Below are 13124 nucleotides of genomic sequence, written 5' to 3' on the forward strand. Positions count from 1 at the left end.
TGAATCTTTCGTCTTGCGTATCGATGGCAACCCGAGTCGGAATTTTTATTCTATATTAAGTCTATCTAGTTCTACGTTAAGTTTTCGAGAAGAGTTTTAGAGAAAACGTAAATAACTTCCCATTCGCAGCATTATCAGTGCTCCTTTAATGCTACAAAGGAGATTTAGGCCTCCCGAGGGAAATTAAAAATTCGACATTAGGTCTTCAAGCGGAGAAAACGGAAATAGCTTCCCATTGTGGCGTCAAAAGAGCACGGATGGAAGACCTTTGAAGACTTAATGTAAAATTAAGACTTCGACTCGGGAAACATCTGGACGAGTCGACAGCGTTCGACAAGCCCTTCGGTTAACTCAAAAGTCAAAAACGAGCTTGACCGGCAACGTTTACAAACATCCCCGTATAATGATTTATCCTCGGGACGCTTTTCCGAAGGCGTCAATGGGGAGCGTTCACTGCTTGTCTATGTTTCACGGTGTTCAAGTAGCGGACATCGGCTACTCTCGATGAATCACCTAACGAACTGCATTCACGCTAGCGGAAAGTGGTTGCATTCTGCAGTCCTGCCGCAGGAACTGCATCCGATTCGCGTTAACGAGGTACGAACGCAACCGTTTTCGAGCGCCCATCCGACACGCCCAACCGGATGTACGGCAGTCCTACACTTCCACCTACACACGTGCATATCTCGTTCCCCACGTACGCACACCGTGCGCACGACGTGCGAACGAAAGAGCGAGCGAGCGAGGGAGTGCAGCTGCGCGTGCACGCGCGCTCGCGCGTGTGCGCATTTCGCGGGGAATGACAGTACCTGGTCACATGGCCGGGGAGATGAAAAGTGAAAGTACCAAGGCTGGCACAAAGAAGTCATTGAGGAATTCGAAGGAACGATCGCCGCGCGGTCGACGTACGCCCGAGAATTTCAGGTTTCCGACAAGGTTACGAAAAAAAAATGGGATCGCCGAGCGACGATCTCGATTTCGAAATTGCGGGATCCGCGCGGGAAGGTAGTCGTTCGCCCTCGTCCATCGATGGTGCAGCAAACATTCCTGTAGTATTCTTTTTTTTATCTCTGCACTACACGATCGCTTTGGATCTTCTAATCCACGCGAAAATATCCTTTCTGAAAAGGCAGATTTTCTATTTCTCCTATTGAAATTCCACCTGAACGTTTTCTTTTTCCTCCGCAGCGGTTATTTCATTTAATTTAATTTTAATCTTTCACTAATTCACCGGTCGTTCTGATAATATACTGAGAGACTCATTTAGTTGACTCGAATAAAACTTCCTGTTTAGGTACGATCAAACTGTTCGTAAAATAAAAAAAAAAAATAATACGTTTCACGATCAGCCTTAACTTAACTTCCATCCCTTTGCATTACTTCTGGCAGAAATTCGCGTTGCGTTTGAAGGGTTAATCGCTTGCTCGTTCGCGACGTTCCCACGACGTTATTGAGCCAGAAACTTTTCCCAGACACCGGTGGGCGAAGACGCGCGCCTAAGACTGCGTTTACTTTCGAGCGATGAGATCCGAATTAGCCGTGAGCAATGCCGTGCCGTTTTAACGATCCTATGATAATTAGTAATCAGCTGTCGGGGTCGAACGTGTGATTACAGCCGCCTACTAAAGAGCCAATTCTCGGCCACGGGCCCGACTCGTGTTCAAGTTTACCGATCTTCGACCGTACGTTACCCTAATTGGGAGATTTTTTCTCCGGATAAAAGCCGCCTCTTTTTCGACGTCCCGAAAGGCTTAACCGTGGCCGATGCTGCCTGGCGTCATGCCGCGTGTTAATGCGTATTATCCGCTTGGTCCAAACCGTCCTCTCCTATCGAGCGACAGCCGTCGTCGAGGATCGCGACAACGTCGCGTCCGAATACCTCTCGAACTACGTTTGTGTCAGTCGATGTTATTTTTGCATCCGTTCGTAAATATTCAATACATTTACAAGCAAATCGGCTATTATAAACATAAGCGGTTTATTCAGCCGAAAATAACTGCGTACCAACCGTTAATTTCTACGTGGACATTTGTAGAAATTCGACGAATTCTCGCGAATAAAATAATTTACACGCAACTTATTCTTCGTGTGTCAAATATCTTTTTGCTCATCAATCAGAAATATAAAATAATATCAATTTTTATGGAAAGAAGAAATTATTTAATGTATAAAATGGAATGTGTAAGATTGGCGTGTAAATTTCGTACAAAATTATACTGTTTATAAATGTCGCCAGCTGATACCGAAACGCGACTTCGTTGTCACTGTCCTCGTCGGAACTCTCGTAATTGGACTCTCGCTTCCTCGATTGTGCTTCGTGGCACGTGACATCACCCACACCTCGAGTAACGCATGCATCATTCTTGTAACGCGACGGTATAGACGACTACGCATCAGCCATTCAAGTTCATCGCGTGAGTCAGCTGGACTTCGTTCCTGGAGGAAAAATATTTCGCTCGTGATTCGGCCCGCCCTAGCCGAGTCATTCCCAAGTCAGCCCCGAGAGCTTTTCTCGCATCGGCTTGCGATCGACGCAGCGCGTGGTGCACGGAGATTGCGATCTTCGAGGGAAAGGACGGACAGCCTTGAGATTCCAACGTAACATTCAAGTTCGTATGCAAATAACGCCGAACTATCGAGACTCTGTCAGGCACAGGTGCGGTCGTCTTTAATTCGCTACATTCTGTACTGACGTTCTCCCAACAAAAGTCAAGGATTGTATCGATTTTATGATGATGAAATGTTCAGCGCTTGAATCTTATTTCTTTGCTTCGCCGTGTAAATTGGTGTTCTCTTTTCCTCGTTGCACAACACAAAAAACACATTTATAATATATAAGTGTATTTATAATATCTCTCTTCTCTTTACAATATATAGCCACTGGTAAATTGATAAAATAAATAAAATATCAAGATATACAGATTTCCATTTCGGGCAACACGACATATTTAATGGAAATTATCCGAAGCGGATGTGTCAATATATTCTGAATGTTTTGTAATTTTCTTCGCGTGAGAAAGATGAGATTCTGACACGAAATGGGATTATAATTATACGCTTCTTGTTCGATAAAATTAAGGAAGCCCCGAGACAATATTATTAACCGTAACTGTCAACAGATTAATGATATTCGATTAATGTGGTAAAAAAAAGATCACACATCGCAAAGTGGCGAGTATCACGCGAAGAGTGTCCACGGGACGGGGGTTCCGAGTTACCAGAGAGAAATTCCAGGACCCGACGATATCGCGCGAGGAGTTCCCGAGATACCCCGTAGCCGGATGTTATTCCGTATTTTTCCCTGTCGTCGCAGGCGAACGGACGGACGCGGCGACCCGAGCCTGTGTGAATCCATCCATTTTGCATTCGGAGATTTGATCGCGACTCATTCTGACGCACGATTTATGCGGCGACGCGTCGCATCAAGTGCAGAAGTCCCGCAATTGGCGACGGTGGGAAGCGCGCACTGGCCATCCTTTATCCGCCAGAGCTCCCATGAAAATTTATACGAATCCACCGATCGATCTCTCGTAAACGGGCGAAGGTGAGAGAGCAGTCGCTTCGCCGAAGCGTCCGCGCGCCGGAATGAGATAAACCGGCTTCTCGCTTAGCGTTTACGTAAAATCGTGTGTTTTTCCAAGAGTCGTCGTGCAGACTACCTCCGGCTCAGAGGATTCGAGGAACGGTTTATCGTTATTTTTCGATTAGCGACTCGCCGTGGCGAAACTTCGGAGAGTCGTCTTCGATCCGGCGAACGATCGACACGAAGTAGAAAACGCGATCGTAAATTCGAGCAAATCGACCAACGAAGAATAAAATTCCGACCGTCACGCGTCGATTTGGGAAAAAGTCTCGAATTTACGGCGCGAATTAGAGGACGCAACGACAATTGAGTTATTTGTATTCGATCACGCGATCCTCCCGTGGAAACGGGTGGCGCGAAACATGGAAAGAAACTCGCGTGGGAGCAAATTTATACGTGATATCTTTTTTCAGCGTTCGAGAAATTTTGTGACTGGCTCTCGAATATCATCGGGACGCTGATTTCAGCATATGTTCTCGCGCGCGAATCGCCGGTACCGTGCGTGTTCGCTGCAGTAATTTAATACGTATAAGCTTCTCGCGCGACCGCGACGCACCAGCTCCGCGTGTCGTCGCGAATACCTAAATATTTCGTATGCAAAGCGTATAACCTATTTGTGAATTTATTGCCGCATAATTTCCAACAATGATTCCCGAGAGAAGAGAATCCTTTGGAACGTTCGCTGTATGGGAGGATTAGTTTTCGGCGTCCCGCCATTCACACCACAAGCTCATTAAATTGCTCATTTTATTAATATTAGAAAGTCCCACAAGGCGCTCATTAAATCCTTACGAAACAACCGTGAATTTCCAGTTCCCCACGTATTAATTTTTCTTTTGTTAAAATGTTTTCTCTCCTATGACCCAGCGTAAAGAGAACACCTAGATATTTCGGAAGATATTTTTTTCTTTGTGTACGGTGCATAATAAGAGAATAAATATCAGTATGAGTAACATTTCTTTCGGATCCTGAAATACACGTTGGAATAATGTTCACAACAGATGTGAACTGAGAGAGGCAGCGCTTTCGAGAAGTCAGGCCCGGAGCTTTGGAACCGCCTATTTTAAAAGTTCCATCGGTCAGGCGAACATCGCGAGCACGAATTTATTCGGCGTTTGGACGCGTCGCAGCCGATGCGTGTTGGGTTCGGAGATTGGGAGATAGCTATGCAGATAGAAACGCTCCCGCGTGCGCCCGGTCGGCGTTTACACTTCAGGTCGCTACGTTCCGTTCTGATTATTATCCGCAACCTCGGGCAGGCCGTGGCATCGGCACACCAAACGCGCTCCCTCGCACATGTGCGAAACGTATTTGCATTAAACTGCCGTTTTAAACGGTTATGACCGCCGCCCCGTGAGCGAACGTGAGTCGATACTCCTAACACCGCCGCGGACGAGAACGATTTTCCACGGCGACTGACTGTTCTATTACGGCTGCTGTGGGATGTTCGTTGTGTGGTCGAGCACAGCTTTCTGCGACGGGAACGCGAGCCGAGGAAAGAAGAAAGGTGGCGAAAGTGAAGAAGAATCTGCGTTACAAATTGTAACAGCGAATAAGCTTACAGAAATCACCGCAACTACGATTCAGAGGGACGCTGAAAGTCCCCTCGAAATCGCTTCCCTCCGCAATCGCAATGTATTTATAATTCTCCAGCTCGATCTTTTCCTGGTTTTTCTCTAACGATGTATCCAACGATAGATCGAAGTAATCCCCGTTAAGGACGCGCTTCTCGAGAACAGTAGTCTTTGTCACGCCTACGAGTGGCTGTGCGATGCGAGCGCTCAATCCGCGATTATTACTTAACGACCGCATAACGCGAGGAAAGGCCTGCGGTTGGGAATGGCACGCCCGGCAGCGCGATGCTCTCTCGCGAGTGCGCGCTCTCCGGCTGTCAGTGGGTCGTCGAAAGTGATCTCACGATCTACCTCGCGCTCCATCGAGAGACGTATGTATCTCGCGGCGCGGAAATACGCGTAGGCGCCCCGATGCGCGAAATCTACATTCGATTTCGATCTCTTACGCCGATATCGACTCTCCAGTATCACGTCTGACGTCTATTTTAAGGCCGCGTCGTCACAGTGATATCATCGATTGAATGCCTTTTCAGACCGGAGCGTTTTTGGTGATCTAAATGGACGGTGGGAGTCGGGAGAAAGGGGGAACAGGTTCCACACAACTCGCTTATTCTGCTTCTATACATGAGATCACTCTCGTGATTTCCCACGATGTCCATACACCTCGTGTCATGCAGTGAAAAGAAACGGAGATTCACAAACTGATGCACAGATGCGTATCAACGTTCAAGAAGCTGAGATAGGATATAAAAGTGGCGATAAATGTAAATTGAAGTATTTAGCCTTGACTTTATAAACCACTCGCGTAATGGTGTCCCGGAAAAGAAACGCACCTTCATCGGAGATCATCGTTTCTATCTCGAGAAATTTTCAAGGGTATAATTTTTGAAAATAAAAATTAAAACTTCCCCGTAGAATTTAATTTCATTTTTTTTTTTCACCCAACAAAAAATTATTATCAAAACGGCGATCTTTAATCGCGATTTTCTTCATTACCGCTTCTTCGAATTTAAATTATTTTCGCGGGAGAACCGGTGGATTATTTTTGCGAGAGTCATTTTCGCCAAGTGACGAGCGTTCTTACTAAAGTAGTGCATCGTGTGTCACGGTACTATTGTCCCCGTTAATGATCGTAAACGAGCGCGCGTATTCCACAATTGTGCAGATTTCATCGCGGAGAAACCGAAATATATACGGAAGACCGATCCGTGCTGGTACCGCCATAAACACGACGACGACTCGGTCCGATCGCGGCGCTAAATTTGGCGCGCATTTGCGGAGACTTGAGGCGCAAAACAAGTTTCCTCGATCGGTCCGGTCGCCGGTATATCCCTATTAGATCAGTCACCTCGCGAACGTGCGAGAGAGAAAACGAGAGAGGGACAGATCCTGTTTAACCTAAACCTTGAAAAGCTGCAAGCTTGACCCAGTAAGTGGTAAGCCGCCAATGAGCGACGATATCCCACAGCCACGCGTTAGTTTATGCGCACATCGTTGAACCCGTCTTCCTATCTTAGACTTAATAAATCTCCGACTTAAGTCGCAATTAGCAGAGTGACCGTAGATAATCTTAATGATCGCGCGGCGATTTACATCCTAACGGTCGTCGGTGTAACAAATACGAGTCCACAGCCGAGTCACGAGCATTATCACCGAGCGATAACTATTATCCGTTACCGTATCGTATCGTAGTTATTAGTTTTATTATTAAGCACTCAGCTGAATCATATCGACAATAATAACTACCATTGCGCAGTGTTCGTCGTTCGCCGGTAACGATAAATCGCCTATGTTTACCCAACCGTTCAAGGCAGTCGACGTACGATCGCGCGAGAGATCCGGCGGTTATTATTACTCAAGTGGTTCCTCCGACTTTAACCTTCAATAGGATCACAGTCTACATTCCTTCGTTAATGTTCAAGCGGTATTGAAACAAACGACAGGGAGAAGCTGCTCGAAAACAGACTCGCCCGCTATCGCGAAGGTTCGAGTCAAAATTTTGGTTCAAGATTAACCCTGAGAATTTTCCCCGTCGAATTTGAGAAGAAAATAGAGAATTTCAAGGTATAACACTTTACAGATTATTATCTTATCTTGGTGTAGCAAATGATCGTTTACTGAATATAAATTTCTAATTAGTTATGTTCTCAATCTTTGATTGATGTGTTAATTGCGCAACTTAACTTATCTGCAGATAAAGTATGCGCGATAAGCAAATATGAAATAATTCATATAAGTAAATAATGGGATGTAGCAGATAAACGGTAAATTTTTCAATTTGCAATCCTTTCCTCATTATTTTTTTAATTAGCGTTTCGGTATAATTTGAATATTCAAATGTTGTGAGCAAGTAGTTGCAAGGGCAAAGATAGCAGTTGTGCGTCCAATAATGTAGCGCACCAACAGAGATTTAAATTTAGATTCGGTATAATAACAAGGCTAAACAGAAGTAAAGTAACGAAGACGTTGGCACATTCGAGATAGAACTTACGACTCAAGAGGTATTATTAGACAGGCACAAAGTAGCGTTCGCGAGACCTACGCAAAATTCTAAGGCCTATATTCATTGTTATAATATAATTATAATTAATAAAATTAATACAATTATAAATAATCTTTTTGATTGTGTGAAAGCATAATTAATCATCTATGAGTACTGGTGTAAATTTCGGCTTAGGAATATTTCCTTATTCTCGGTAAGTTCGTGAAAACCCCGTTAAAGTCGGAAATATGCCGCATAATGATAATTCGACACACCTGTAAATATGATATGTCAATATCTATGCCCCGGTATCCTAAGTTCTGACTTTCTGATCCAGCATTTTGCTCCCGGCTATTTCGTCGTGGCACTGATAGTACAGGCACTGACACTCGCGTAGATACAATTTGTTGGGAGAAACGCGCATGAATTAACGTGATGATGACGAGAGTCCGATTACAAGATTATTTCAAGAGTCGTCGAAATAATTTCATCATTGGAATTGTAAATAACATACCAATACAAACCAATATATAGTGCTCCATGTCGCAGTATGCGTGTTGTTTGTGAGACGTAATAATTCGACGGAAAAGTACACGGCATATAGAAGCCTCGAAAAGTATTCGGCAAAAAAGGCAATCACCTACCACCAACCGTCAACTGTTTGTCACCCGCCGAAATAACATGATATTGGTAGCCCAGAGATCACAACATTCTCGAAATATTCTGCAAGTCTTATTTTCAATTTAGTCAAATATTCATTTCTGCTATTCACTTTTGTTTAAAGAATTTATTAATGCAGAACAGAAATTTCGAATCGGGGTCGTGAGTGACGAGCGACTTCTTCTGTCCGCCTTTGCTTTGCAAACGTCTTCCAGTTCACACGGTCAGGGCAAAGGGCAAAAAAGCGCCGTGCACGAAGGAATGTAAAAAAAGGGCGTGAGGGCGGAGATCCGTTTGTGTCATCTGCCTTTTGGCTTGGGAGAATGCCGAGCGTCGCACTCCCTCGCTCGCTGTCGCGGAAAAAAACGCGAAACGCTACACTCGACACGCACACGGTATACGGCCACGAAACACTATTAATTGCGTCATTAGGTCTTGCACGAGATCAAAAGATAAGATAAATAAAGGTAATGAGTGAGCGTGCGGCGCATGTCTGTAGAATTGTTAAGAAACAAGGGGAGAAAAACGTACTTTCCTTATTCAATTAACATTTCAATGTATCCTTTGATCTTTACGTTTCTCCAATTAACGTAGAACTATGAAATCGCTACGGAGAGATTCTATCAGCACGATAATCGATCGGGGAAAGAAATCAGTTGGGACTGCCGATCCAATAGCGATTTTTAACCCTTCGAGTGGCGACGTATTTTCATTACCTTCAGAGTGATAACCAGGATCATTCGTGTCTTCTTCGATTTTTCTCCTCTTAAGCTGCTCTCGGTAAAATCTCGAAAAATGATCGCAACCTCCTTCACTCTTCCACCCGAATACCACGTAGCTAATTCGTCAACAATAAATTGCGAAATATTTCATTCTGAATGATTTGATTTTGAGAAACGAGCACTTCTTACAATGGCCCGGACGATCCTTGTTGCCACTCGGAGGGTTGATATCGGACGCGAGTGGAGATCGTCGGTGACACTTGAGACGCGGAATACTACCGGTTACCCGGTATCGGAAGACGATACGCGGATGGATCTGTGGGAGCTTCGAAGCTCGGATCACTCGTTAGCCGATAAGTGGCCGATCCTTCATCTGGAAACGATATTGGGTACCGATTACATCGGGGCTATAAGTTTCTCGTAAAGAGCACGTTAAGGTACACCGCGTGCCGACCGGTAGCAGCACTCGCAGGCACTATCTGAGAAATAGTAGGAGGCTGAGAGGCGACTTCCGCGCCAACTAGTTTTAACGACGAGCCACCGCCGCCGCCTCCCTCGCGCTCTGCTCCTCTTGTTTGCTCGCATCGACATGCACCGATGCACTCGCGATGCACCGGTACACGCCGAAGGACGACGCGGAACCGACGCGCGTCCGATCAAAACGAGCAAACCGCCGTGTCGCGACGCGACGGTAATCTGTAGCAACGGCTGATAATCGAATCGGCGATACGAGCGCGACGAGAAGGCGTACAGAGAGCCCCGCGAACTTCGATATCGCTAGGATTTATGCCATCTATTAATATAATGTGTATCAGCTCTTAATCTATGATCTCTCTGTACGGACGAGCGCGGAATTATCTTCGGAGCGCGACAACGCGCTCGCGAAAAGCCAGCCGGGAAAAAGCGAACGCTAACGGTGAATCTTGCGGTCGATATATTATATTTGCATATTTAATATCGGAATATACGCACGTGAATGCGTTTCCGCTTTCTACGGCGAAATAATACGCCATTATATTCAGCCGTGCAAGTTAGCATTAGAATACCGACGATGTTTACTCGCGCGGTATCCCGACGTCTCTACGCGCATTTCGCGAGTGTGCGTATCCGCTACGCGACTAATGAATATTTATACCAGTCACGCGGGAATGCAATGGTGACACCTGTAGCCGAACGCACCTTACGCGAATTCGCAAACAAGAACCGGTTCCATTCGGGCCGTTTAGTGTAAAGTCTCTAAAACAGATGTATCAACATCGCGCGGACCAGGAAGGGGATGCCGAGCGAAGCGAGAAACGACTCGGGACGTGCCCGTGGGAGGATTTCGCGGTGAGGACCGTCGACGTCGATTTGTCGCGCCCGTGCCTCGCCGAGGCCTGGCGATCGGCGAAACGATCGATAAAGAGCCGGTGGTACCCCCGAGTGAGCAGTATTATGGCACACTGAGGAAACGATCCGTCGTAAAAGGGAGACGCGGCGAGATCTCAAGACGATCGCACGCGTGACTCAAATCGGATCGAATAACTCGTTTAATTGAGAAAGACGATCAAGACACGGGGGTTATTCGCTCGGCTCGGCCCGTCAGGGCGAGAGAAATCATCGTCCGCCGCGCTCTTACGGCGATCCGCTCGATAATGAGAAATATTACGGGCGAAGCTCACGGCGCCGATTCCTTTCACCGCTCGAATCTTCCGTTTCGGGCCCGAAGTAGCCGAGGAACCGAGCACTCGGTTCCACGGAATCAGAATCGATTATCGTAAAGAGAAAGTGGGCGTCAATTTTTCACCCAGCCCTCTCTCAATTCAGCGCCGGTCTTCCTCTTCATCATCCTCCTCCTTCTCCACCTTCTCGTTCATGCATGCGCAGAGATTTAGTCGGACGGACGTGTGTGGAACGCCGAAACCTCCGGTGACTGCCCGAGTCGAAATTTCGGTTCTACATTGAGTCTCATCAAGTCTTCACAGGTCTCGTATTGCACTCCCTTTCATGTTACAAATGGCAAGATATTTTCATTTTCTCTATTTGAAGACTTAATGAGACTTGAGGTAGAACGAAAATTTCGACTCGGGTGACTCGACTATGAACGCGCTTTTAATAGCGAAATGGAAAATAGCACGCCCAATCGCGCATGAGATAAAAGTGGAACGACCTGAGACTTTCGAATACGACGCTTTATACGTGCGCGATGAATAGTCGGGCGGAATGTACAAGCGCAGGTATTAGTTCCTAATCGCTCACGTCGGGTCTCACACCATGTAATTTATCGCGGGATTTAATTATGAAATACGCGGGATAACGGATCAACCATTTCCCGGGCACGAATGGAGCGCAGAGATATAAGAAGGTCTGCATGCAACATTGACTCACGTTAACTTTGGCGAGATAAAGCTCCAGTTCCCTGTACGGATCCATCTCCGCTGCCTTCTCGCTCGTCACCTTGTCATCATCATCGCTCTCCACGATCTTCAAACGATTCGGCGTCTTCGCGATGACGGCCGAGCCGTTTTGCAGACGACCGCCGCTTTCTTGCACGGTCTCCATGCTCACGCGGTCACCTCGACGATTTTACACGCATTTTCTCGTGCACCTGCAACGATCATCATCGACAACGCCGGTTAGTTTTAACAAAATGCAAAATCAAACAGCGATACACATTCATTTCGTCTGATTCAAACGGTGCGCAAGATAATCGTATTCAGCATGGATGTACAATGTAGCTTATGAGTTGCGAAGGGATTCAAAATTGTTGTAACTTTTGTTAATTTTTTTCATTTATCAGATTTAAATGACGGCGATATGCTCTTTGCGTTGAAACAATAGAACGCTGATTTTCAAAATAAAATTGTATGGATTTTCGCTCGTTCTTTGACGGTGAAATACTCAATTTCCCGAACGTTCCTTTCAAAATTGGAAAGAAATGAAATGAGAAAATTAACAAATACAAAAGTTATAACAATTTCGAGCCCTTTCGTGACTTACAGGCTATCCTGTACAAGTAAACTACAGATTGATGATATAAATATAAAAAGAAAACTTCAACTAAACGAAATTCAAGATGTGAACCACATGAACCGTTTGAATAATTTATATTGCATATCTATTATATTAATATTATATTGCGTATAACATTATAATCTAATACCTCGCGAAAGGTTCGAAGTCTAAAGCGTGATAAACAATCTCGTCTATTATAAGATCGATACGCATTAATCAGGTGGGCGAAGAAATAACGCAATAAAGAAACAATAAGGCTCATCGGGAACGGGTGCTTAATCGAAAACGAGAAAAGGGCGAAAAGGCGAAAGGATCTACGGGTGTATTCTCGCAAAGGCATTATAATTAGCCTCGCCGTGACTCACCGCGGCAGCGTCGCGCGCGCGGTCCGGTATAATCCCGGCTTGTCAAACAGTTGAAAAGGGTAAAATGACCACCTGCGCTGTTGTGATTGCATTTGGCTAAATTTAGCGGCCGCACCGAGCGTTACTCACTGTGGCTAATTATATTTCGCAGATTAGCCGCCTCGGCCGAACGTGAGGAGGTCTAATCTGAAATCAGTGCTGCACTTTGTGTTCTCTTCCCCGCCGTCGCGACGACCTGCCCACACGACCTCATTTTCTCTCTTCTTTTTTCGCAGACGAAAAATATCCTCCCCGGCGCGTAAATATTGAAAAAAAAGCGCGACGAACGATCCAATCGTGGCAATTTTCATGCCTGCTGTGCACTGGTCCTTTCGTAAACGTTACACGGTATCTTTGTGCAGTTACGGCACGTTATTCGAGTGCCTGGCTTCGCGTGTGTTGGGCTCTCCCCGTGAACGTTATTGTACGGTATCGGCCATTAGCTCGCGAACGGAAAATTAGATTTCACGATGAAACGCGATCAAAACGATCAAACGTGAGCTTTAAAGGCTTCACGTAAAAAAAAAACCACATCACTCGTGGAAAAAACTTTCGCGACACGTGCGGAATATTAAACGTGTTGGAATATTAAATTGTTTGACGAGAGTTAAACGTTCTGTCAGTCTTGAGCGAGTGTTCGCAGACCGGCGATTAGCATGGTAAATATTCTGGCATTGTCGGGCGGATGAAGTGGTTCCTTCGATG

General features: G+C 45.7%; 1 protein-coding gene across 4 annotated transcripts in view; it reads right to left on the reverse strand.

Moving 5' to 3' along the window:
* LOC106751861 overlaps window positions 1-13124 on the reverse strand; it is a 253863-nt gene that overhangs the window by 218648 nt on the left and 22091 nt on the right. For all 4 annotated transcript variants that reach the window (XM_014633068.1, XM_014633067.1, XM_014633066.1 and 1 more), the window contains exon 2: window positions 11389-11608. In XM_014633068.1, the coding sequence (XP_014488554.1) occupies window positions 11389-11562 (174 nt within the window). In that variant the 5' untranslated portion in view covers window positions 11563-11608. The remainder of the gene's footprint in view (window positions 1-11388; window positions 11609-13124) is intronic.

The sequence above is a fragment of the Dinoponera quadriceps genome, unplaced genomic scaffold (assembly GCF_001313825.1).
Source record: "Dinoponera quadriceps isolate SergipeBrazil2010 unplaced genomic scaffold, ASM131382v1 scaffold316, whole genome shotgun sequence".
NCBI lineage: Eukaryota > Metazoa > Arthropoda > Insecta > Hymenoptera > Formicidae > Dinoponera > Dinoponera quadriceps.